Here is a 27,749-nt window from a genome sequence, read left to right on the forward strand (position 1 = left end):
AGGCCTTTGAAGTAATATATGCATGCGGGCTGTGTCAACGATGGCTTCCAAACTCCAAATGTAATTAATTTATTTTTAAACCTTTCTGCTCCACACCAAGACCCACCCAACACGTATACAGAAGCTTCTTCTTTCAAGTTCTTCTCTGGTCCTTTGAACGAGCAGCGTGCAGAACAGTCAAAGCTGCTCTTGTCTGAAGAGCAACATGGACTGCATGTCCGACTAAACACGGCCTCAAACGGTCCTTTTTAGCCACGTCGGCTCAATCAAGTTGTAAGACAGCGGCACCATGAGTGTCATCCTGCTTGCGGTGGCAGCGGTGCTCTTGCCAACGTGCGTGTGTGTGTGTGTCCCCCTGGCCCCTCCACGCGCAGTCGGGGGAGGAACCAGGATTCGGTGGGGATTGCGGGCCTTCTGGGCCCTGTGTTTGGCCCAGATGCAGGGGCTCCCATCCAGGCATGGCACTGGGATATCAGAGGGGCCCAAGCTGAGCAGCTGCTATCGGGTTGTCGCAGACAGCTGTATCTGAATATTCATAAAAGACGCAGATTAATGTGTGTTGGGTCGGCCCCCCTCCTGGCGCGCCGACAAGCAGGCCCCCGTTGGAGCCGGGGAAGCGGTTTGTCCAAACGGAGGCCGCCCCAGACATCCAGGGCTGGGCTACATGTCGTGGTCTGCTGGGCGAATGGTCGGAGTCTCTGAACTTTGCCGTTGGGGATGGAAAGGAACTACAGGTCAGGTCATAGCATAACGTTCATAAGCTAACGCTGCTAACACGTGCTACAGGCCCCATACACAACATTTCCGTCTCTCAGATTGAATTCATGTCAATGTGTTTTGACCTCATGTTCCACAAATGTGGGACATTTGTGAGGTTTGAAGGTCTTCCATAGAAAGGACAGAGCAGCTGCGAGTCTACTTCCATGTCTTCGCCGGCTGCCGTGGTGGCTCTGTGCCTTAGCCAGTACTCTGCCCAACGTCACCCCAGTTAATGCTATTCAACCTTCACAAAAAGAATTGGAGGGGCAACGATTTTGGCCGCCGGCCCCTCGTCACCATAAAACGGCCTCTCTCCTGAACCCTGGCCCGAATAACCGTAGCCCTCATTGAGCTGGAGAGAGGGTCGGGCCGCTGTTTGGTCAAGCAGTCTGCTGGCCGGTGTAAATGGGAGCGGCTGAATGGGAGTAAGGAGTGGTTTGGGACCGGACCAGTATAAACTGAGCAGATGGTCTTTACTTCTCTGTTAATAAGTGGAGTGAAACCAGTGGGCACACAGGGAGATTTGTGAGTAAACTGTTTTACCTCCCCTCTCTTTGTATTGCAACGCGGGATGCAAAATGGCTGCTAACTGCGAGGGAAAAACAATGGCAGGGCCCTAATGAGAGCAAAGTGTTGTGGTGCTGCTGGCATGATTAGAATAAAGTGGCGCCGGCTAATTATTAGAACCATCTGATGCGACCGGGGCCAGGCTGCGTTTCATTCTGTTGCAAATTTGCACTCGCTACCCCTTGATTTGAAAATCAATAAAATATATTATAAAATATAAAACACAAGGTCATATAAGGCTCGCGGTCAATATACACAGAAGTTCAATTCAGTACAGCAATGAAGCAAGACTTAAACCGTCCCTCCCAGTTTAACGAGACGTTTATCCGAGCAAGACACATATAACATAGGCAGAACATGTGTGGGTCTAGAGACGAAGGCTTGTTGATCATTAAACAAAAACAAGATAGATAGGTATCTTATCATGGCAACGGCCCATAATATCCATCACAATTGACTCTTGCCTAAGGTGCTGTAATTGGCCTGGCTGTTTATTTAACAGGGCCCCTTATGTCCCTAATAGGCCCCTGAGAACACGTTGAAATACAAACAAAATACCTCCGGCAAAACTCCCTGTTCAGCACGCGTTACAATGATTTGTTCTGCGCTGGGAGGTAAGTGTGTGTGTGTGTGTGTGTGTGTGTGTGGGGGTGTGTTAGTGGAAGGAGAGTGTGTGTGTGTGTTTCTTTGCGTGTGCATTTGTGTGCATGTGTGTGTGTTTGGGGGCGGGGGGGTTGACACCTTCCTCTGGTGGTCCTCTCCAGGGAGATCTGGGTGATTTGTGGAGGAAGCGGAACCTGGTGGCAGAGGAGGAGGGCGGGGGGGAGAGGTGTTCCTCCGTCATTCTCCCCCACGTCCTCTGCACCTCCACAGCGGGAGGCCAGCGCTCTCAGGTGTTGTAACAGCAGGGTGTTATTGAGTGGCAGAGCACTCTCATTCAACCGACATCCTACATCGCCCCCCGACCGACGTGGGCTGTGACCTGCCATTCCACGTGGTTACAAAACAAACAAAAGCTGCCAAGTTGGGTTAACCCAACTTGGTGCGTTAACACATGAACATGATGATAATGAGGATAATGATGTTTGTTTATCAGATCGGTCCGAGATGATTGTTCGTTCAGCAACGATTAATTCTGGTTATTTATACTTGTTGCGATTAACATTGTTTTGGTATGATCCCTTGATACGTGCTTTGTGGCCGTCAATACCATAATGCCGTCTATCGGTTGATTGAGCGTCTAGAGCAGAGGAGAATCCTTGAATAATCAGGCTGCACACCCTTCTGGGTCTAAAAGGAGCTCAGAGGAGTGATTGCCATGTATGTTCTTGGCTGGGATCAAGGTCAAAGATGGTGCTTTGGAAAGTAGGCTGCTCTCTAATTGGATGCAGCAAATTAGCCGCTACAAGTGCCCCTTCAGGTGAAACATTGTGACCTTTTTTCTTCTTCTTTAATTATCCTAATTGCTAACCTGATTTAAAGTGGCAGTGGAAGATTAAACAATGATTATACGAAGAAAAGAAAAACCCAATTAAAACAATTTTAGGGGAAGAAAGAAATATTGTAATGGCGCATGATTAGACAGATTGAAGCCTCCTAGCCAAATCGAGCCTTCTGTTGCTCTGGGCGATTGCACTGTTGAAGCGTGTGTGGCTGCCAAACTGGCCCAGGTATGCATCAATGTGCCCCCACATGTATCGTTGTGCTCAGCTTGAACGCTACGTCCCCCTGGCCCTGGGACCAACCACTCCAACTGTTCCACCCTGAGCTGCTAATAGCACAGAAGGTTAGCTAGCGACATCATCTTTTAGTGGATAACAGTTTAGGCCCCTAGAACTGGGTAATGAGGGCAATGCATGTCATACAGAATGAAGAAACACGTTAGTTAAAAATAATAACTTGTGATACCGACAAGTCATTACTTACTTACTTTAATATTCCTCGATTTAGAGTGTTTTCATGTGCATGTTTTGGCAGGCCAACACAATAACGGAGCTCTTTCTGTATTGAACAGACATCTCTGACCTTATGTATCTTGGATTGGTTTTAGGCTTTCCTAAAGCCCTACGTCTCTTTCTTGAGTCCCTTTCTGTAATATTGTTTTACAAACGATAAGCGAAATATGCTATTCCATCACTGCATTTCAACATGATGGGGTTTGGAAATAGCTTACAGCGCCATAAAAGGGCACAACGCTGCATTAAGGTACAGTTTCCTGGCCAGCTTGTTCCTCTGCTCCCAGGTAGCGGGGCCAGGGCACTTTCCATTTATTATGGAGGCTACAGGGGAAAGAATGGAGGAAAATTGTTTCCAGGTATATGACTTTAATCCGGGCCAGACTTCGTGAGAGGCTCCTTTGCCAGCTGGGGAGCGAGGCCCAGATGTGGGCTCGCAGGGGGAACTAGGAAACAGCAGGGATGGGCCGCGGTGACATAACATAATACAGCCCTGCGCTGGCTCTTCCTGCACACGCGCGCACACACGCACGCACGCACGCACGCACATGCACACGCACACGCAAACAAACACACATGCACGCACATGCACGCAGACACGCAAGGCAAACGCATGCACCCACACACACGCACACATGCACACACGAACACACACGCATCAACGCACACAGGCACACGCATACACACACACACATGCATACACATACACATACAGACATGCACACTGGAATGTGGACATAATTAAATTACTGCAGGGCAATAAACACATCGTAAAGTATTGAGGGTAAGTTTATACAGGAACAACTACATGACAATTACGCATGCAGAATAAAACAACGCACAAAGATGCACACACGCATGCACACACAAACACACACTAGACTCAAAGCAGGTTTAGAAGGAATCTAGACTATTCTTTACTATTACTATTTCACCAAATGTTTATCTATTCATTCATTATTTAGTGGGTCTACTCTCCCCGCTATCCATTTTTCTACCGTTATTCCAGTGCCTTACCGTGAGGTGGTCAAACAGCAGAACAATACACATTGTGAGCACTGACAGTGACAAACCCCCATGGATCTATGAATGGGTCGCACCGGGGGATGACACCCATATGGGGGGAAATGGGTGTAGATTAGCAGGGGAAATGACACAGCTTCCCCCTGATTGAATTGGGTCCCTAGCAGAGCCGCAGATGGAACCTCTGGGGTGCAGCCCGCCGCGTGTCATCGGCTCGCAAACCAAACAAGGAAAAGAAAATGACATCAGAAATAGGTCCAATTTAATAAGGGCCTCCTTTACTTCTGAAGGGGCCCGGGTGCACGCGCACGCTTCAATGTGTGTGTGCGTGTCTGGTTTTGAGGGTGGTTGGGTATGTACGTGTGTCTGGGTGGGTGGGTGGGTGTGTGGATGGCTGGGTGTGTCTGGGTGGTTAGCTGGGTATTTGTGTGTGTGTGTGTGGGTGTGTGGGTGGGTGGGTGGGTGGGTGGGTGTGCATCGTTGTGTGCTTCATTGTCTGAGGCCAGAGCCATGTTGTCTGGAGAGGGCACTATTCTCCTCTGTCCCTTACCGTAATAGATTAAAGAGCCAATGAGCAAGGCACACAACCCACCCCAACCCTTTCCTGCACAACGACCAGAATGTTTTGCGACAGAAACCCCGTCTGGAGTTCTAGGGGGCAATTAATATGGAGATAAGAAGGGGTTTAACATATCGTTAGCTTCATAGCATAATTTCTTGAGTCATATTTTGGCCAAATTGTGATATCTAACCTAACTCTACTCTCCTGACGCTGCTGATTCAGTGTGCCTCATTGGCTGCATCCTATGCCAATCAGAATGCTTTTTACCTTCCATAAACACTATCTGCCTAGTCTTCTATTTGACTTAGGAATTTCTGATGCTGAATACAAGATGAAGCCTAAAATAGGATTTAGAACGATATGCAAAGGTTAGACACACAAACGTTAGACGCTATTCTTATCTGAGGAGCTCATTTTGTTCTTTGACTGAATCTCCTGTGTGGACTGTGAATAGATAATATTTTATTAGTTTTATCTTGTCCATAACGTCCTAACTTCTTATAACGTCTTGACTGCCTAGCAATGGACAAACTTGTACATTGATTACTTGTATTACTTATTGAGTACAGCTTGATTACTGCAATGGTCTCCTTACAGGTCTCCAAAAGGAAGGAAATTACAGCTTTCAGAATGGTAATACTAGAGTTCTAACAAAGACCGCATTTTTTTAACATATTACACCAATTCTTAAATCATTACATTGGCTTCCTGTAGGTCAGACAATTGATTTTAAAATCATGTTGCTAACCTATAAATCCCTACATGGTTTAGGCCAAAATAATTAACTGATATGCTTCCACTACATAAGCCTTCTAGACCATTAAGATCTTCTGAGACCAATCTGTTAATTATCCCCAGAGTAAACACGAAACTTGGGAAAGCAGGATTTAGTTACTATGCAACAAATAGCTGGAATAATACTAATAATACTTTGACAACTCTGACCACTTTTAAAACAAGACTGAAGACTTCCATTTTTGCTTTAGCTTTCTGCTAAATCTTAAATACATTGCACTTTCTAAAATGTTTTTTTAATTAAGCCATTATTTTCTCTTTTATTACTAAAATGCTTTTTTGACTTTGCCTTTTTTATATATTTTTACAATAGAGATACATGATCTGATATCAGAGAGACTGTGCAGTTCCTTCAGGTTGGGTTGGAGTCCCGACGTGGGAATCAGAGAGATACATGAACTTTGAAGGGTATGAGACCCGAGTTCTGTCTGGTTTAGCGTCCTAGAATCCGGGTTGGAGTCCCAGAATCTGGGTTGGAGTACCAGAGAAGGGACCAAGTTACTTTAGATCGGGTAGGACTACCGACGTGGGTACCAGAGAGACTGTTGATCTGATCTTAAATACATTGCATTACATTTGCGTTTATTTTCTATCTAATTTACTCATTTTTTATCTATTATTTTATTTTATTGAATGACAATGTTTCTATATGAAGCACTTTGAGTCTGCCTCGTGAATGAAAAGTGCTATATAAATAGAGTTTCCTTGCCTTACCAATAACATCGTAATATAAGATGTCCTCTTATGTCCTCCTCACACAAAAATGCAAACACACACACACACTCACTCACACACACACACATGCACACATGCACAGACACACACAAATACAAACACTCACTCACTCACTCACTCACTCACAAACACACACCCAGGGCCCTAAAGACCACATAGCCAAAGTAAGTCTGCCAAACCTGCAGCAAAATCTGAGCGAGAGCAAGAGAAAGCCAGTGAATGTTTTGCCCCGACAGTATCGTTCCAACATCACCCACAGAAACATGAACTGCTTCAGCATGAATGCCCCGCCCCTTTCGCCGGCGCCAGCATCCTTCCCTCCAAAATAGTAGGAGCCATGGTAACCGTGCTCCGAGGGCCGCGGGACCTGTGGCAGAGAGGGGCCGGCTTGGCAGAGAGGAGAGAAGGACCGTGGTGTCACTGTGGAGGCTGCCCCACCCAGCCGTGGTTCAGTAGGGGCCAGCGTAGGGACTGTCCGTCTCAGCAGACGGCCATACACCCCCCATCACTGGCTCCCATCAGTGGTTATATATACAAATATACATAAGCCTTGCCATACATTAATATATATTTTTCAAACTTTTTTATGCTTGTATTTCTTACAAATATATAGATTGTACAAATTTGCTATTTGTACAATGTAAATTGCGTGGTTATTGATAAAATATTTCACATAATACAAGTTCTGGCTCCTTTTCCATAATATTTATAAGAAATAACCTATTTACCTTTCTTATATTCATGAGCCTGCCCTTTTTTGACTGAGTCGGCTGTATTTAAACAATGCTACTAACATAGTAGTGATCTTTTTATACTTAAATAGGATATAGGATTATCATTCCTAGACCTTCATGTTGGTGTGCCTTGAGTTTGGGATTGTGCTGTCACTAAAAACAGCAGAGAGCAGTGTCCACTTTAACATTAGATCTTAAGATAAGACTGCATAGGAACCGGGCATGCATGTCAATGAAAGGCCACTAGGAAGCATGTCTAGTTGTAACAGATTCTGCAGTCAGAAATAGTAAATAAGCGTAGCGGGTAGGATGTCCTGTTATTTTCGCCGTGGCTCCGGTTTGATTCTCACCTCTCTGGGAATCAGGATGCTTGGCAGAAATGCATTCACTCCTTCATGCGTTCATTCATTCCAATGAATCATCGTATTCGTCTGTAAGTATTTGTTCCTGTGCAAAAGGAAAGAAAAACCATTGCAGAGACACGCCTGTGATACATTGTGACATAATTTAAAGCAAACATGCTTAGCTTTGCATAAACAACCTGATCCGCAGAACAATCCACTATCCTACGAGGGAGGGACTTTCTTCTGCTTCCCTCTGATTTCCTCCGCTCGCAGAAGGAATACTGTTATTTCACCAGGAACACTGTTTTCCTACGGAATGACCGCTATTTTTCATGCTCCTGATGATCCCCTTCCCTCAAGCCCTGGCTGCATTTCCTTATCAAAGCATTTTTGTTAAAACTGTTACTTACTTGGCCCTGAATCAAAAGCCGTGCGACAGTTTTTTCTTCTTTTCTTTATGTGCGCAGCAAGCGCTAATCTGAAGGTTGTGATCTCCCCTCGGTTCCCAGCATAGTTCAGCCTGGCAAGGGGGCAGCGCAGAGCCAGCTGCCAGGCATGTGAGCGGGGGCCTATGTGTGACCCCTGCTGGGGGGGGGGGGGAAACAAGTCGGAGGCTCAGTAACCAGTCGGAGGCTCTCATGTCACAGCTTTTCGGGGGCATGCCGATGTAGAGTTCGACATGTTTTATAGCAGGCGGTCCCCCTTTTAAACGTATTTATCTTCTGCTCCCTTATGGGGGCCGCGGAGGGGCCCCCTGTGCGAGGACCTTTTGCATTCTGGTGCTGCTCTGCTCACTGTCAATCGGGTTCTCCCCGCGGGTCGTTTCAACATCCATGGGAACACCAGGCACTGACACTCAGAGAAAGCATACTTGTGCAGTACGGTACTCCCCCCCACCCCACCCCACCACAGGCATGCATCATAACAAATGAGTGGGGGGGGTGTAGACAGTTGTATCCATGGATACTGATCGCAAAACCATATACGTCCGCCTGAGCTGTGGGAGAAGGCCACCGTGTGTGTTTCTACAGGAAGAACCTGGGGGGGGGGGGGGGGGGGGGGGGAGAGATACGTGACCTCTCTCAGAGGAGGTCAACCCTTGGTGACCGTGACGAGGTAGGTGAGAGCCGGAGGGCTGATTAAGGGCCAGGATGTTCGTGAAACATCCTCCGATGTTCAGGAATTCCCTCGTTAAAGAGGGTCACGTGTGTGGCCAATCGGAGCAGCGGAATAAACAAGGGCGTGCTCCTCCTGCGACAATAACAAATAAATACTCTTTACTTTTTTTTTGCTTATCGTCGAGGTCACGGTACGAGGTTTTTGCTAGTGAGTTACGACTGCCTGTGCAGGACTTGGTTGGCCTACTCCAAAGGAACCTTCAAAATAAAAGTATGATTATTTTTTTCTTTGGCGATGTTTATTGTGTCCCTCGCCCGAGCTCCGAGGAATCAGGCATAAGGCCAAACCCTTCATCGTCCTCACGAAACAACGAGCGCCAAACGATTTATTTCATGGCAAAACGAGAGAAATGGTCAAACAGGCACTAACACCATGTACAGTAGTTCTCATAGAGGCATTAAAGGAGAAAATTCCTTCTAGCTAATCTGTTTTTTTTAGGTGGGGGGGGAGGGGGGGCTCTGGATAACGTTTTTCATAATGGGCCCGAATTGTAGCAATTAGAATGGACTATTACCAAATCTGTGTGATATGTTGTTCGGGGCCACATCAGAGCCATGTTGTTTTTACTCCCCCCCCCCTGTCCCCCCCCCCTCTCTATGTCTGACAAATCGTTTCCAGCTAATTTACGGCGGTCCGACGGTGGGAGAACAATGCCCCGTGGACGTGTCGCCCCGCGAGCCCCCCCCCAGGAGCCCCCCCCCCCTGCGAGGACCGAGAGGTGCTCTCAGGAAACACTCGCTGAGATAACAAGATAGTACGGAAGGCCGGGCCCCGTGACAACAGAGGGAGGGGGGGGCAGCCCATATGGAGGAAGGGGCAGAGGGGGTGAAAAGGGGGGGATGGGGGGGGGGGAGACAGCAATGTGGAAGAGGAAATGTCCACGTTTAAAACGGGCCTCCTGGAGGCAGGGTCATGGGGGGTGGGGGGTGAATTCAGTCCGATCGGTTGCGTCTAACCATTTTTATTTGGGCGGGGGGTTGTTTATGAGGGGATCCATCCTATCTTTAGGATATTTGAAGACATCGTAGTCAGGAATAGGAGTTGCTTATTAAAACTGAGGGGGGTGGAGGGGGGGGGGGGGGGGGGGATGTCGCTGTGATCCGCACAGCTGTCCGACGAGGAGAATTTTTCATGACGTCACCGACGTTCAGATCCTGGGAGGAAACATCGGACGGTCTTAAGCGTGAAGGTCAGACATGAAAGAGCCACCGTGCGAGGAAGTGTTTGTGTCGGAGTGTGCGCCTTCACGCACGCACACACATCTAAGCATCCACATCTACACACACACATTTAAACACCCACACATTTCAAAGGCACCAAAACACGCGCTCGCACATTTTCTCCGCGGCGTCGGCCTCTATGGCTCTCAGACACGCGAGCCGCCCGCTGGAGGCTTGGAGTAGCCATTTAGGAGTGCATCTGCCAATACTGGGTTGTTTGCCTTTTGCAAACACAGTAATTTCTGGATCATGCGCGGGCTGTAATTACAGATGCCACCTGTGCCTGGTCCACCTGCAGTTATTACCATAAAGGCAAGGCTACAATCTCACACAATTATATCAACATGGGGGAAAAGACGCAGAGCTGGAGTCAGGTTAGCTCTGACTCAGTGCCGTTCCCCCCCGTGTTGGAGATGGTTCCTTGGAGAAGGGCGACTGCGCTATAGTTTAAAGAGACTCTGAGTGCGACACCACAGCACTACCCAGTGTATTCAAAGCAAAACAACAGGTCTTTGTCTTTGTATAAATCTTGCCTAGCGCCGGGTCAGGGTTGAGGCAATACAGGCAGCGTTTGGGACAACAGGATCAGGGATATCGTTCAGTCTGATTGACGAGCCTGCTTGTTTGCACGGGGACCAGTTATAGGCGAGAAGGGGGAACAGGAAGGCGAGCCTTCAAGGCCCGGTGTTTGCATTGTGAGGACAGAGGTCAGGGGTCGCTGCCTGCTCCTGCGCTGAGCGTATTGAAACAGGTTGCTCTCGCGCACCAGTGAGGACTAGAGAGCTGGACATGGCTAGGGAGAGAGAGTGTGTGTTTGTGTGTGTGTGTGTGTGTGTGTGTGTGTGTGTGTGTGTGTGTGTGTGTGTGTGTGTGTGTGTGTGTGGAAGTTAATGCGCAACACCCCTTGTTTGCATGCATTCTTCTATACACTGCAAAGAAAGTGTATGGATACATGAGCGCACACACACACACACACACACACACACACACACACACACACACACACACACACACACACACACACACACACACACACACACACACACACACACACACACTGTAATGTCCTCCCATATGCACACATACAACACTGACAAGTGTATTTTCTGTCCTCGTCATTCTGGCAAATTCGCTTAAGATGGTGTGGAAAATGGGGCGTGGCCCAGGACAGCCAATAAGGTGCTTGGGTAGACAGGGGGGCTGAGGGCAGACAATGTATACAAGGAAATCACCTGATGTGAGGGGGGGGGGGGTCCCATGTACCATGCAGCCCCCCGCACACCAACACATGCTCACATATACACACACACACACACACACACACACACACACACACACACACACACACACACACACACACACACACACACGCATACGCATACGCATACGCACACGCACGAATACACACACAGCGCAGGTGTTTCCTGAGCCTTTGCTTTCTCATTCAGCCTCCTTCTATCCCTCTCTCATTTCGCTTTCTCCCCCCGCCCCCTCCCCTCATTCATTCCTCTTATCGCCCCGCTTCAATATGTTCCTTGCTATTTTTTCATTTACAGGTTTATTGGTTTTTATATGGTATTTTATAACACAACTGCCTGACTTGTGATCAGCCAATATCCCTCTTCAGCAAACATGCTGGCAAGTAATACAAATACAAAGGCCAGTGAAAGTGGCTGGTGAGGTGCCATCATCACACGAGCCGTAAAGATAGCAGCGCCTTGCCGCCCGTCGCTAGGAGAGCTTTCAACGCCTCACCGCCAACATGTTATGCTAAGGCCTGTGCCTGCTGATAAAGGACCTTCACCTTCTGCCAGGTGAACGCTGGGAAGTGCAGAGTGATTTCAGATGTAGTCAGGCAGACCGCACAGGCAGATGGGCAAACAGAAAGACACACACTGATAAGGCTGCACTAGCCCCCCCTCTCTACTCTGTAATGTGTGTGTGTGTGTGTGTGACCTCACATCTGTAGGTGTATGCATATTTGCGTGCATTTTATTAATACACCTCTAATTCTCTCTCCTTTCTTTCTCCCTCTCTCCCTCTTCCTCCCCCTCTCCCTACATCTCTCTCTCCCTCTCCCTGTTTCTCTCTCCCTCTTTCTCTCTCCTTCTCTCTCCCTCACTTCTCCCTCTCTCGCCCTCTGTCTCACCCTCTCTCTCTCCCACTTTCTCACCATCTCCATCTCTCCCTCACTTCTCCCTCTCAAACCCTCTCTCTCTCCCTCTTTCTCACCATCTCTCTATCTCTCTCTCCCTGTCTCTCTCACCCTCCCTCTCTCTCACCCTCTCTCTCTTTCTCTCCCTAACCCTCTCTCCCTCTCTCCCTCGCACTCACCCTCTCTCTCTCCCTCTCTATCTCCCTCTTTCCCTCTCCCTCTCTTTCCCTCTCTCTCCCTCTCTCTTCCTCCCTCTCTCCTTCTCTCCCCCTCTCTCTCCCCCCTCTCTCCCTCTCTCTCCCTCACTCTGCTGGCCAGTCTGGGATTGTTTTTTGCGCTGTCCAGTGAGGAAGGAAGTCGGTGTGAGAAAGTGCCTGTTTTTTTGGAACCAACAGGAATTGGCCTCATCACAAGCGGTTCCTTTTTTCGCTGCTGGAACAATGCAGTGGCGTCACACCCCTTGACTGGACCTTGCGTTTCACATGGAAAAAAAAATGTTCCCATAAATCCGCTCCCAGGCTCAGGGTGAGTTTTGAGGATGGGGGTTGAGGGGTTGAGGGCGGGGAGGGACCAACAGTTTTGGGGGGGGGGGGGGGGGGGGGGGTCGAGGAGCAGAGGAAGGGGTCCGTCGGGGTTGAAGGCTGTCGGCGAAGTGCAGTGAACCCAGCGATGGATTCATGTCCCCCCCTGCTACTGCTCCCATAGAAGGGGGGGCAGGAATACATGCAGTGACCACAGTGAAGGGGAAGAGCAGTTTGATGGATGCATGTGCCACAGGAGCGCTCTGGAAAGCGCTTCGATATAAGCCCTCCAATACACACCCCTGTGATAAGAAAGAGCAACCGTGTTCAGCAACACACACTGAAAACCTACCATGTATGTAAGTAATTAACCATGACAGGGTGTCCGTGACTGACAAATAACGCACTGCCTTTTGAAAGTTATTGACCAATGAGAATCAAGTGTTGGACAAAACGGTGGTTAAACATATATAATTGAAATGAGCTGCGTTGGGCAGGCGCCCTCGCATATTGGTGTTATTAGCAGACCTCTCCCGTGGTCTAATGACAGTCTGCGGTGGCCCCAGACGGCCTAGCGCCCCCAGGTCTGACCATGTGGATGAAGGGATCAGCAGGCAAGTAGCGTGTGCCAACGCTGCTCTGCTATTAGACGAGCTAACATCATAGCATCGTGTTTCTGTAATGACTATGAGAGGACACGCACACTCGTATATGGAATGGTTATCCAACTTTGGGTTCACAGGTCACCTCAACATGCAGTGTGTTACGCAACCTTGACAACTTATACTGTGTTGTGGTACAAGTACCTTTTGATGGTGATACAACTTATGTACTGTCTGTCGGATGGGCACCTGATCAATTCTGTATGTATTCAGTGTTTGCATGAAACTATCTGCCGATTGGCCGTTGTTGTTATGGCAACCTGAACATAGTGCTAGGATGAGCTGCAGTCTCCTTCCCCCCATACTGTGTTTAAATACGTAGCATCACAGTGACACTGACTGACCCGATTAAGATGGGGACAGCACATCCACAACACAGCAATGAAATCCATCACAGTGATTATACTTATATAAGCTATAATATGTATGTTACGGGTGTGATTTGATTAGCTAACAATATTGGCTGTCATCCTTCCGACTTCAAACACAAGTTAGTCTCAAAGCTCTTGTGTTTTAGTGCGTTCAAGACCCTTTTACTTTAGTCAGCGGCGTAGTTCTTTGAGAGAAGTATAAACAAACTGAATCTGTGTCGGCCATCAGGGGTTGAGGGGGTGAGGATTGGCACACGCGCTATCTGTGCCATTCATCACCGATCAGGCTAATAAATCCCTGCAGGGCGCATGAGAAGGCGAGCTCTAGAGAGATTAATCAGCGTGGCCATGGTTCATGTAGGCTGGATCCAGGAGGTTCTCAAGCCTGCAGTAGAAAGGAAAAGAGAAGAAAAACAGTGAGAAAGTTACAGAGTCATGCAGGAGATATGGTGTGGCCACATGGTCAACGTCGTCAGAACGAGCCGTAATCACAAAATGTCCCTCTATGACGCACGTTAAAAAAACTTGCATTTGAATCGAGACACAGCACATCAAGCTTAACATCATCTTCTATAAGTCCTCGTCTGCTTATATTTATTATGAACCATAATATTATTTCTCTGTGAGAGCAAACATGTTAAACAGCATACCATCCTTATGTACGGGGCCTATTCTGAGAGCCTGGGGGACGGGTAATGCGGGACCACTTAAAGAGATGTCACAATTGGGCCTGAGAAATTAAAAAGGCCTGTAGAGGGGCCACAGCTTTGGACGGGATGCGAACTCATGTTAAAACAACAGTGCAGCAGTAGCAGCAGCAGCAGCAGCAGCAGCCGTCTTCTGTGGCAGTGAGGGAACCCCCACCCTATAAGGTCTGGTTAGGGACCGTGTGCCAAGTGTACGGCTCAAGCCTCATCACGGTGCAGTCTCCTCAAAGCTGTCCTCATCGGGAGGCTCTGATCCTTAATGAGCCTTCACCACACAAACAGGCTGCAGCCTGTCTTCAGACCGCAGGCCTCCCTCGGGTCCTCAATCGGGGCCTCACTCGAGGGTGTTTGTGATAGGTGAATGAGTCTTAATGCACGGCCTGGCTGATTTCAGACATGGCATGATGAAGGCCTCTCACGGGGCCTATTGGATGTACTCTATTGGCAGTGAAGACCTACTTCTGACATATATTTCTGTGCTGTAGCCCACAGTGCCAAGTATGGAATATTATATAAATAAATCAGAATTTTTGAGAACAAATAATTTAGTTGACTTCAATTGTGTTGTTACTCTCCCTAAGAACCCAGACTTTTGTTACATGAAATGAAATATATATTATACATTTATTTGGAAAACACACCCCACAAAGCCAACTACCCTGATTAATTAGCCGTGAGAAGACTCCCACAAACAAGTAGGATAGGAAAGGTAGGAAGGAGCGGCAGCCCAACTGGGAACAGGACAAACTAGGAATTTCAGATCGGACAAGGAAACAACAAACGGATCCTCCTAAAATACCTCCGGGTGCTTTGATATAAATAAACACTAATATGTGAACCCGAGCAGGCCTTGGATGCCATGGTAGCGATGACCAGGAAGAGGAGGCGGGGGCGGTGGGGCTGTTGATAAGGCTCGTTAAGTGGGGATAATTAGACAGAATCACAAGCCCTTATCGCACCCATTTGCACAGTCTAAGAGCGGGCCATGCCGAGGTGAAATGAGCAGATCGTTATCTGCGTAATGGTATTCAACCATTACTGAGGGGTTTCCCTGCATTGGGACTGAGTCAGGGTCTTTCCAAGCAATGTCTAGAGTTTGGCTATCACCATAAAGACTGTGTATCTGGTTAGCCAAACCAACTGAAAAGCCACTTGTACGATTAAAGATTAAAAAGTTAGAACTGATCAAAGAACTGATTCATTCTTTACCTCTTCTTTTGCATTTGAGTGTATTCGAACATGCAACTCTATCCCTGCTGCTAGGATAGTTGCTATGCTAATTGCTATGCTATCGGCGGTGGAGTGAGCCCTCTGCTGCAGGGCTTACAGCAGCAATGCACCTGTTCCCCTCTCTGGCCCGACAGGTAGCATCACAAGTTAACTGTGGGCCAGCAGGCCCGAGCTGCCATTGTTTGGAGACGGAGGGACCAAGAGGCCAACTGCTGTACCCTTTTAACAGCCCTCTTCACACCCTGCACATCATCTCTCGCCTTGCTTTTCTTTTTTTATCCTTCCCCTTCCTGCCATGGGGTTTGTCTTGCGCGAGCCATCGGCACTTTGAATCTCTCAAGGAAGGACTTCCTCAAGGCTGGCCGCTTCCTCGCACACAATTAGCCGCCGCACGTTTGTAATCACCTCGTAACTTTAACACAAGGCGACATACCCTTTAAACACCGCTTTTTTTTTAAGAAACAGTAAAACGAAGAGCAAACGGAAAATAACCAACAGACTCCGACGGCAGAATGACCCTCACAACAGACAGGCATGTGTCTTTATAAGTCGGGCAGGATGTGACGTCATTGTGGAAGAATAACAGATGTGGGGCTGCATTCCCTGCTGATGCGGCCATGTGTAGAAGGTGGAGCCGCTCTGGGAGGATCAATAGGCCCTATTGAAGGGGGCAGTGCTCCCTGCTGGGTATGCTGACGACGGTGGCTGTGCTGGTAGGAGGCATGTGGGTGCTGCTGCTGCTGCCTATTCACTGTCACTGCTGTCCCAGTGGATAGATCATTCTTTCTGTCCTCTTGGCACGCTGGTAGGTAGGGCAGATGCCCTAAACCCCACACATACGTACGCATGCACACACCCACATCCACGCAAACACACTCTCACATGCACACACCCATGCACACACACACACACACACACACACACACACACACACACACACACACACACACACACACACACACACACACACACACACACACACACACACACACACACAAGCAGAAAGTGTGTCTCGTACTCTCTCTTCACCTCATTGTGGAACCCAACACCTAAACACACACTCTCTCTCATTCTCTCGGTTTATGTTCTCTCTCACACACACACACACACACACACACACACACACACACACACACACACACACACACACACACACACACACACACACACACACACACAACACACACACATGCACACACAAACACACGTATCCAGGTGACCCTGCGCACACTTTCTAGCTTTCGTAAAGTCAACAGTTTGTTGTGATTGAACCTGGTACCAGAGCGGTCTTGTTTTGAGATCAACACTCAGGAGTCGGCTCTGCGCAGCACGTCGAGCTACCTGCAGCCCGTCATGCTACCTGCAGCCCAGAACAGCTGGCGGGGTCAGCCAGGCTGGCTGGAGGTGTGTTGGCAGGCCTCTGTTTAGTCAACACATTAAGAGCAGGGTTGGAAAGTTCCATGACAGCTCCGGGCTCTTCTTCAGACACCTCCAGTGTCCGGGTCCCGACCTGGGGCAGGCATGGGGTGTGAAGCGGGTTCACATCAGATACAGACATACACGGGGATGATGTGTGGCTCTGGATGTAATGAGTTCCTTCGAAGCGACATTTCAAAATAAAGGTTCATTGTTTTACCGATGAGCGTATAAATACGCTCTTCGGTAAAACAACAAACCTTTACTTTAAAATGTTGCTTTCTGTTTTGGACACACACACATACGCGTGAGTGCACTTCCGCACATACACACACACACGCACACACAGAGATACACACACATACATAAATTGCCATGGACGCAGAGCCCGCGGGGGACAGGGGTACGGAGGGGACATGTCCCCTCCAAATTCTGTCTCTCCAAATATAACTACCAGTTAGACCTCTATGCCTGTACTCAGAGAATGAATGGTGCATGAATGTGTGACTCCGTAAAAGAAGTAAATATGTATGGTGAAGGTCTAAAAGGGATTCATTCATGTATATTTTAAACGCCTATCAATGGCTGTGTGTCTGTTACAGCAGATCATTTGACATACACTGTTGATATTATCTATTCCCCTCCAGAAAATACTCTTCAATAAAATCCATGTTTGTGGTTCCCCTCCAAACATGGATTTTGTGGTTCCCCTCCTCCATTTAATGAGATCTGCGCCATTGTAGATAGCATACAAGGAAAACCTATACTTTCTGCTACTTTCAGTGAAGACAGATCCATGTGCGCTGAGCGGTAAAGAAGCATATCCGTCCTTTGATTGAGCGTCTGACTTCAGCCGCAGGTGATTGCTTTCTGGGGACAACATGTCAAGATGCCTGGGATCCATTGGCAGGCCGCATCAAAGGGCCCCCCCGATCGGTTCGACAGATTGGCACACAGAGATCAAATGTGCTGTAAAGAATTGTTAAATTGCTGCGCATTAAACAGGGCGGACTTTCAAGCCTTTAAAGGAGCCATCTGTTAGCACTGTAGCTAATTTCCTCCTCCTGCACTCGGACAGATTGTTGATACTGTTAGGGTCAGAGAACAGACAGGATATAAAGCAACGTTTTATTTGTTCTTTTTTTGGGGAATACATAAACGGGAAATACATACTGCATATAACAAAGCTTCATTTGGTTTGTTATGGGTTTTTTGTTGAGGAAATTATACATGACATTATTCTTAATAGAACGATGGAAAGTCTTTACGCAAATGTAAATCTGAAGATTTGAAGATTGTCCTCAGATATCAATATTGTAAAGTGTCGTATTTGACAGTATATCGGTAGCACATGATGTTTTCCACCATTTTGCCCTAATTCACAGGTGCAATCGTTTTACACTCAACAGATTTACAGTAAAGATGCCATTTATTTATGCTGTCACCCAAGCCCTGTGATCCTTCAGGATAGAGATTAACATTACAAACCATGTTTTGGAAAAAATTCTGCTAATTAATTGGTGTTACCATACATGTACGGCAAAATAATTAAATGTAATTAAATTAAGTTGAAAATGAAAAAATACTTACCATTTAACTTTCAATAATCTCAAATAATGATATTTAGGGTGAACTAAAATAAGAGCGTAAGTAATTTGTATTCCTTAATCATGAGATAACAGAAAAAATAAAATGTGTTTTCGCTGCCAGTTTAAGACTAAGACAAAACGCACATTAAATATGGTCTGGTCATGGTTTGATGAGGGCCAAGAGATGGAATTCATAATGGTCCTGCTGTCGGCTTTCTGGTGTGATGATTTGTTTTGAGATAGCAAATGAATCTTCTATGAAGGGGGCAGAAGTAGCCATCACCCTGTGTGTGTGTGTGTGTGTGTGTGTGTGTGTGTGTGTGTGTGTGTGTGTGTGTGTGTGTGTGTGTGTGTGTGTGTGTGTGTGTGTGTGTGTGTGTGTGTGTGTGTGTGTGTGTGTGTGTGTCCGTCTATATGTGTCTGTGTCTGTCTGTCTATATGTGTCTGTCTGTCTGTCTGTCTGTCTGTCTGTCTGTCTGTCTGTCTGTCTGTCTGTCTGTCTGTCTGTCTGTGTGTGTGTGTGTGTGTGTGTGTGCAAACCTATCTCTTACAATAAGATTAAAGGAAGATCAATACACGTGTCGTACCCCCATCATCGACTGAGGCCAACCGCTAGATAGCTGGAGGGCTGCGCTGGTATCGGACGCATCGACTGAATCTGAAACGCGGTGCCTGAGCGCGACCGGCCGCGGCGAGGGCACAGGTGGCATCGATACGCCAGCGCAGGCGCCACGGGTGAATGGTGGGAACGGCCACCGCTTTCATGCTGTAGGAACGGGAGAGGTCCGGGCCTCTTACTCACACAGTCCCTCGGCCAGAAGAATAGCCTCAATGGTCCATTGTCTCTGCGGCACTACACTGGAACCTCAAACCCATAAGTCAAGGTAGCGTCTGCGTGCGTGTGTGGATGTGTGTGTGTGTGTGTTTGTGTTTGTATGCTTGGTGTGTGTGTGTATGCGCGTGTGTGTGGTCACGTGTGTGTGTGTGGGTGTGCCTGAATGTGTGTGTGACCGCGTGTGTGTGTCCGCATGTGTGTTTGCGTGTCCGTGTGTGTGAGTGTGTGTATATATGCATGTGTGTGTGTGGGTGTGTGGAATGCCTGCATGCGCGTGTGTGCGTGCGTGCGCGCGCGCGTGTGTGTAGGTAGAAATTATGTCATCAGGCACCAGGAGAGCCTTTCTAGTCACACACTTTCATGTGGGCCAGGGAGCTGTTCCTCAACACCGTTCCCTCACTTTCTCGCTGTGAGTTGGTCCCAGACGGACGGGCTCGGCCTGCGACCCATGTCATGTGATGAAGGCAACAATGCAGCACCCAGCATGAGCTCATCTGAGATTTTCAAAATAAAATAAAAAAAGTATAGGCTACATCTACTGTATACATAAATATATGTGGGTGTTTATTTTTCCATGAGGCTCAATATACTGGTTTTAGGTTCATTTTTGGTTTCCCTCTACTAACAATCAGGACATTGAATTGCCTTTTGATAAAGTAAGTTCAACAAACATTATGAGCCCTCCCGAAGGAAACGATATTGAATCAATCTTAAACAATTGGTGCTTTGAATCATTCTATGAAACGTGAGGTGACCAAACATGAGCTGGCATGCTGCCTCATGCGTGTTCTTATCACTGTATTTTTGTAAGTTATAGTAAACATAAAGTGGGCCTTTACGACTATGTATTTATTCACACAAACATGTCATTAAACCTGCAAGCTTTGAGCCGTGTTTTGACGCCTGCGTGTTCGTGTGTGTTTGTGCGTGTTTGTGTGGGTGTGTGCGTGTACGCGTGTTTGTCAATGCGTGTGCACAATCGTGTTTCTGTGTGCGCGCGCGTGTGCTCATGCGTGCTTCTGTGTGCATGTTCATGTGCATGTCCGAATAGAACATCGTATAATTACACGAGTTGTAGGCAGAGAGGATGAGACGTCCGTTTGCAAGCAAAAACAAATATTAGTTATCAGTTAAACGCACCCAACAATCAATACCTACGAACGCACCCAAAGGACCGGTGCAACAGACTAGTTGACACCCACCAAGCAGTCGTTGGGTTTGCATCCTCTATATTTAGCTGAGCAATTTTCAAAGATTCAGTGTCTGATTATAAAAACTAATAGTAGGCTATAGGAAAGACGGATGAATAATCTCTCGCAAGGAATGAAAAATAAACGTGAGGTCAGAAAGAACAAATTACGTGCGTAAAGATAGTGTGAGGATCCGTCAAATCATAAACGTACATCAAATGTAAAGTCTTTTTCTTTCGGCGAAATCAAAGAAATTAAGAAATGAGGTCAGAATTGGTCAAAACTATTTTGAATACGTTAGCCTATACATATAGGATTTATATATAAAATATAAATACGTTGTGTTAAAGCTAAAGAAGACCGAAGCCACCATGAAGCGGGTAGCGTCGCGGGGATGTGAGTGAAGGGGGCGGTGTTTCCTGATTGACAGCGGCTTTAATGACAAGTCAACTATATAACCGCGTCCCTCTGTCGGACGTCCCTCACAGGCATCAGTGGCATCTCTGGCCGGGGCGCTATCGCACTTGCAGCGCATCTCTTTTTCTCCGCCACGAGCGAAGCGCAAGACTTTGAGACGCAGGATGGAGGGTCAACATAAAGACCGAAGAATGAGTCATCTGTGGATATTGACGTTACTGATATCGGTGTAAACTGTATCTCACGGCGGGATAACACGGTTTCAACTGTTTCTGGACACGGATTGCGAAACTGGATCTTGTCTACACGGCGCTTTGATACGGATTATATTTATTTCTATATAGCCTACTGATTTCCATTCCCAACACTTGGAATTACGGGCGGAACGGCACGCTTGATTTTCAAAGGATACTCACAACTACTCTAAAGAATGGCCGTTTGTTTCACTGCTATCATCGCAATAATTTTAACTCTACTTACTCAGGTAATTTAATTTTATATTTAAAACACCAGCACTCATTCTGATAGTCTGGAAACATGGTCCATTAAACGTATTTCTTTGCGTAATTCCGTTCTTAGGTTCTGGGAACAGGTGTGTTCGAGCTGGATCTCCATCAGTTTGAGAACAGCGGAGGTTTGCTGTCTAACGGACTAAGCTGCGGTTCCGACTGCAGAACCTACTTCTCGGTGTGCCTGAAGAACTTTCAGACCGTGGTGTCGCCAGGTGACTGTATCTTCGGCCGCGTCATCACACCTGTCCTGGGCCACGACTCCTTCAGCCTCACCGAGCCCCGCGGCCGGCTGCGGCTCCCGCTGCTGAACTTCACGTGGCCTGTGAGGAAATCCCTAAACATAACTCTCAAATATGACGAATGTTCAAAATATTATGTTTTAGCAATATGGAACTGCCGTGTAACAGAGATGAGTGAGCTCTGTAGAACAATCTAGTGGAAATGATTTTTTCCACTAGAAAATGTTTTAAAAAGACATAAGCCTACTAATTTTGGCATTACGTTTGGACAATTGTTTGATGTTGTGTGTGTGTTGTTGTTTTCCCTGCAGGGTGCTTTCTCGTTATTGATTGAAGCATGGCATGCTCCTGCCTCGGATCTCCCCGGAGGTGAGCTTTTCTCTACCGCTAGGGGGCGCTGTGGTCGAGGCTGTGACCAGGCTCTCGTAGGCTATAATGTATTTATTTTATTATAGGCAACTTTATACATACATGTTCACAAGCACGTCGCACATTTTTTTTTATTAGGAATTATCTCTGTTTCCTAGTAGGCATACGTGTGGTGACCCACAGCATATTTCTATATAAATCAAACCTCTACACAATTGCACTTCCTTTAGTTTATTTCTGGCGTGGGAAAGTGTACAGACTTAAGAAAGAATATGAAAGCCTTGCCAAGATACTTTGACGGCCGTTTCCTGTATTTTACACCTTTTGTTCGGTGCGTAATAATAACGAACGAAATGTTTGGTGACACAATGGAAGAGCCATTTCAGCATAGCCTTCCCCACTGTTGGCCTATTGTTAACATAAATTACACGACAAATATTCGAGCATTGTACAGCAAATGGGGGATAAAAGACTGCATCAGATAGGAAAACGCTGCTTGCTGATTACCTTCATTAATCTGCTTTTAAGTGACTCACTATAGTCATCATGTTATAACTGTTTCTCTATCTTTCTATGATTACAGGTACCACCAACCCTGAATTCTTGATTAGTTATTTTGCCATCCAAAGAAAATTGGGAATAGGGCATGAGTGGTCCCGGGATGTGCAGAGCTGGAGGCAGACGGAGCTAAGGTATTCATACCGGTTCATCTGCAATGAAAATTACTACGGGGACACATGTTCCAAAATATGCACTCCGAGAGACGACCATTTTGGCCACTACACCTGCACGCCTGACGGGCAAATAGCCTGTCAACCAGGATGGAAGGGAGAATACTGCCAAGAACGTAAGCAATCAGGGTAACGACACTGCGGGCATTCGCCCTGATAGTTACTCTTCAGGGATTTTGAATATGCTGTAGAATGGGAGTCTTATGTACATTTTCAGTTAAAAAAAATATAAGTTATTTTTTAGGATATGTGGCTATACAACTGCCTTGAATGTATACATCAAAGGATGATGCAATAGGCTACGCGAAAAAATGAGAATACGAATTCGGACAATTTAGATTACATTGGGAAAGAACGCGAGAGTCTCCCCTTTTTTGAGGCACTCTCTCGCGAGTGGCGTAATCCAGAGCGTGTGCACTGAGAAGCACGCGCCGGGTTAATCGCGGCATTATCAGCCGCCACGCGCCACTAAATTGCGGGCTCTATTGTTGCATGGGAGGGGAGCAGCTGCAAACAGGGTTCGAACTGCCTACCCATAACAATGGGGCAGCTGTCCACTTTGGACAACAGGCATCTGCTCACGACTAACCAGCCGTTTAACACCGTACTAGACACTACTCTTGTAAGCATGCAAAATCAATGTCACATAGGTGCACCGCAAATTAGGTCTTTGATTAAATATGCCAGGTAACAGGTCTATACACTTTAATGGAGACAGCATTAATGTCATAGATTTTAATGTCTCAAAAATAGAACGCATTTTAAACAACAAATTAACAAAAAACTGTCACTGCTGTAGGTGAAACACGACATCTATTTTATATTATGTGTGTTTTTCTTTTGCAGCAATTTGTCTTGAAGGATGCAGTGAACGTACTGGGAATTGCACCTTACCTGGAGAGTGCAGGTAAGTTTCGGCACTATCTGTGACGGCCTTCACACACCCAAACTGCTTTCCAGATCTGTTATCTCTTTTTTTACATTGAAGAACAGTGTTTGCACATGAATCCAGATTGACGGTGCGTTGTTTGTGTGTGAGACAGATGCAGAGAGGGCTGGCAGGGATCCCTGTGTGATGTGTGTAAACGCCACCCGTCCTGTAAACACGGCACCTGCTTGGAGGCGTGGCAGTGCACCTGCGATGAGGGCTGGGGGGGGCTCCTCTGTGACCAAGGTCAGTCCCCTGGTCGTCCCTCCGTCCCTGTCCCACTTGGGCCTCAAAGAACACTGGAAACAAGAGGCGTGTGGTTATCGGGAGGGATCGTAGTGTGATTGTCCTGCAATCACACTACGTGTTGAACCAATGTGTGTGTGCTGTTACAGACACTTTCTATGTGTTTAGGTTAATTCGTCTCAGCCTGCAGACATTCGTTTACATCCTTTTAACTGTTTCTAATAATAATACGTCTTTTTACTGGGAAAAAAATGTGAATTCAAATCGGCAAATGTACTAAAAGACTGTACTTCATGCCACACACGGTGTATCTGTAAATGACAGTCCCCCTGTGTTTCCCCTGCAGACCTGAACTACTGCACCCATCACCATCCCTGCTCCAACGGAGCCACGTGCATGAACACGGGCCAGGGCAGCTTCACCTGCACCTGCCTGCCCGGCTTCACCGGGGTCCACTGCGACTCGGGGGTCAGGGAGTGTGACAGCCAGCCCTGTCAGAACGGAGGCCGCTGCCTGGTGAGGCCGGAAGCTTCCCTCGCTCCTTTCCCACAACACCAGCCTTCCTGTTTTTGTTTTTCGCCTCGCCTCTTTCTCTTTTTTTCCTGGGGTCCAGGATGATGTTACCGATTGTCGAAGTCGCTGCTTGACCTAGTTCACAGACCACCTACTGTAAATAGAACTCAGAGAGAGGATAACAAGGGGCGGGGGGGGGGGGGGGGGGAGTAGGACCAGGGCGAGGGCGGGGATGTTGTTGACATGGCAACATAAGCACATCTGAGAGGGGCAGAAACCCGCGGTGACCCATGCTGGGACTTGTTTGCCCGGGGGACAGGGGGTCAGCTGATAAACGAGCGAATCAATGATCTCTGCTTCTCTGTGTGTGTGTGTGACCGCAGGACGCCGAGAGTGGCTTCGAGTGTGCGTGTCCAGAGGGGTTCGAAGGCACACATTGTGAACACAGGATGCTGACCTGCGCTGACAGACCCTGCTTCCACAAGGGGAAGTGCCGGGAGAAGGACAATGGGCGTAGCTACGAGTGCGAGTGTCCAGCAGGCTTCACTGGGCTCAACTGCGAGAAGAAAGCCGATAAATGCACCGCGCTGCAGTGCACCAACGGTAACTACCGCCCCATCGATTAGCCTTTAAGGACCCCTGTTTTACCACCAGGTGTTGTTGAGCAGCCATTACAAACCATTTCAATTCAACCGTATAGTGATGTGGCTGTGTCCACCCAGATGTATGATAGACCGGCCTACCTACTGGACTGTACCAACTGCCAGACTGTTCTATCTATCTATCATACATCTGAGTGGACGCTCCCAAATGTGATAAACCCCAGGGGTTCTGAGATGGTTTGAAGCCAATCCACAAGCCCTGGGTGATCACATGACACCTGCGGTGTAGCTTTGTGCGACCCGGCGTCCTAACCTTGTGCTCTTGTGAACAGGGGGACAGTGTGTCCTGCACGGGAACACCCTGGTGTGCGGCTGCCGGGCGGGCTTCACCGGCAAGCGCTGCGAGGCCAACATCAACGAGTGCGCTACGAACCCCTGCGCCAACGGCGCCACCTGCATCGACCGCATCAACGACTACTTCTGCACCTGCGCCCCGGGCTACACGGGCCGCAACTGTGCCAAGCCCACCGACCGCTGCGCCTTCCAGCGCTGCCTCAACGGCGGGACGTGCGTGGCGAGTGTCCCCGGCGTCCCTGGCGGGACGGCGGGGACGCCCTCCTGCCTCTGCCCGGCCGGCTACAGCGGACCCCGCTGCGGCGCCTGGGACGTGCCTCTGGACGTCACCCCCAGCCCCAGGCCGCCAGGACCCCTGAGCTGGGCGGCGGTTGGCCTGGGGGTGGGCACGGCGGTGTTCCTGCTGCTGCTCTGCCTGGTGCTGGTGGGGGTGTGCCACTTCAGGAAGAGGAGGAGCCGGGAGCAGGACTCGGAGACCATGAACAACCTGTCCAAGGCGGACTTCCAGAAGGAGAACCTCATCCCCACCATGGACTTGAAGAACACCAATAAGAAGGTGGAGCTCGAGGTGGACTTCCCCTTGGAGAAGTCCAATCATAGACACGTGAACCATAACCGTCTGGAGGGCCGGGCCTCGGAGGGGTACAAGGGCCAGGCCACCCTAGTGGACAAAGATGAAAACTGTGAAAAAACAATGGCCAGCAAAAGGCCGCTGAGTAACATGTATAGGTGAGTTCATATGATTGTGAATATGAAAGGATTATGGGTGTTTGTTTGCATGAGGAGTTGGACTGTCTGTGTTTACGTGTTACTGGTGTTCATGTGAGGTTCTTCTGTTCACAGTGAGAGGCCAGAGTGTAGAATATCAACCATATGTTCCTCCAGAGACTCCATGTACCAATCGGTGTTCTTAATAGCAGAGGAGAAGAACGAGTGCATCATAGCAACTGAGGTAAGCTTTCTAGTTATTTACATTAACATTTACATTTACAATTACATTGAGGGTATTTAGCCGACGCTGTTTATCCAAAGTGACGTACAATTTGTACATTTGTCAGATGAAGGAGAATCAATATATCGCTGTCGTAACCGTTAAAGACGTTCATAAAACCAAGTGCCAAGCACTAACATTTGTTAGGCAACCCATTACACGTATACAACAAAGCTAGCTAGGATAAGATGCTACACAATGCTAAGTACTATTTTAAGTGCCAGGACATACAACATACAAGGAGTGCATACATTAAGTGCCAGGATGTACAACATATAAAAAATTAATACGCACAATTTATTTGTATAATTTAGTTATTTACATTATATTTGTTTATTGGGTTTTGGCCCAAATCATTTCACTATTATTTCGTATTTTGTTGGATTTTTTTGGATATCGACAGAGATTGCCACTAATAAATCCTGTTATCTTTTCTCTTCCCTTTCTGGGCTACAGGTATAACACATGGAAGATATTTAATTTAATTTTACGTAGAACATTGGATATCTTCCGGTCTGTTTACAAGTGTGAAGGGACTGGGAGTTATTTAAAGGAACCTGCTGCTCTTGAAAACTTGATAACTGGACGGGGCCCGCGAGCTTCTGGATGCAATAGAACTAAAGAAACTTATTTTTATTAGAACGTAAAGACTGAAAAATAAAAAAGACTGTTGGACACGTTGAGCTCAGCCGACGCAGAGAAGCACCCTGTGTGGTGGTCGTGTCGCTCCAGGCCCTCATTGGGGCCACTGCTCGTCTGAGTGCCCACCCGGGGGCCCCAGATGCCAGCATGTTGATTAAGAGACGAGGAACAATCGGGAGGCTCTCCCCTCTCTATCTTCTCGCTATTTGGATTCCCAGCAATCAAACAATCAGCTGAGGACAAAAAGGCCTGTGGAAAAAGGATGGACAAGGGGAGGGTGGGTGGGGGGGTTATGCACTATGCAAGAAACAAGAGCATTGAGATGAACAGAAATGACTGAGGCTCTCGTTTGACTTCCCAATTGTATTTGAGGCATGCCCATTTTATAAATGTTTTCCTGTTGATGAAGAATGTATGTGGCCCCAGTTCTAAAAGCCTTAAATAGGGTTTTGCCCCGGCCTGTCTCTATGCCTTTGCACAACAAAAATGACATGACAACACATTTAAACATTTAAACAGAAGGGATTACGTCAGAGCAAAGCAGACTCCTGTTTGACCATATGCAAGGATGCCCATCAAGACATAGAAACACAGGAAGTGACTATCACACCAAGAGCGCCTTTAAATGAAATTACTGAACCAATAATGTTATTTTG

At 47.6% G+C, this 27,749-nt stretch overlaps 1 protein-coding gene across 1 annotated transcript; it reads left to right on the forward strand.

The window, feature by feature from the left end:
- The first annotated feature begins 21,015 nt into the window (after positions 1-21,015).
- On the forward strand, positions 21,016-27,360 carry LOC130382428 (delta-like protein 4). The gene is made up of 11 exons (XM_056590161.1): positions 21,016-21,450; positions 21,546-21,800; positions 22,029-22,086; positions 22,670-22,933; positions 23,664-23,724; positions 23,861-23,991; positions 24,338-24,507; positions 24,888-25,107; positions 25,439-26,189; positions 26,304-26,412; positions 26,908-27,360. Exons 1-11 carry the CDS (start codon positions 21,397-21,399, stop codon positions 26,911-26,913), a joined length of 2,079 nt encoding a protein of 692 aa, XP_056446136.1. The 5' UTR covers positions 21,016-21,396; the 3' UTR covers positions 26,914-27,360.
- Positions 27,361-27,749: the final 389 nt, after the last annotated feature.

Source organism: Gadus chalcogrammus, chromosome 5, assembly GCF_026213295.1.
Source record: "Gadus chalcogrammus isolate NIFS_2021 chromosome 5, NIFS_Gcha_1.0, whole genome shotgun sequence".
Classification (NCBI taxonomy): domain Eukaryota; kingdom Metazoa; phylum Chordata; class Actinopteri; order Gadiformes; family Gadidae; genus Gadus; species Gadus chalcogrammus.

Excerpts from the sequence above, each read along its gene's own strand:
- LOC130382428 (XM_056590161.1), top strand. The coding sequence starts at position 21,397 with ATGGCCGTTTGTTTCACTGCTATCATCGCAATAATTTTAACTCTACTT. Across the intron at positions 22,087-22,669 it reads TGCCTCGGATCTCCCCGGAG|GTACCACCAACCCTGAATTC; the intron begins GTGAGCTTTTCT and ends CTATGATTACAG. Across the intron at positions 26,190-26,303 it reads CCGCTGAGTAACATGTATAG|TGAGAGGCCAGAGTGTAGAA; the intron begins GTGAGTTCATAT and ends TTCTGTTCACAG.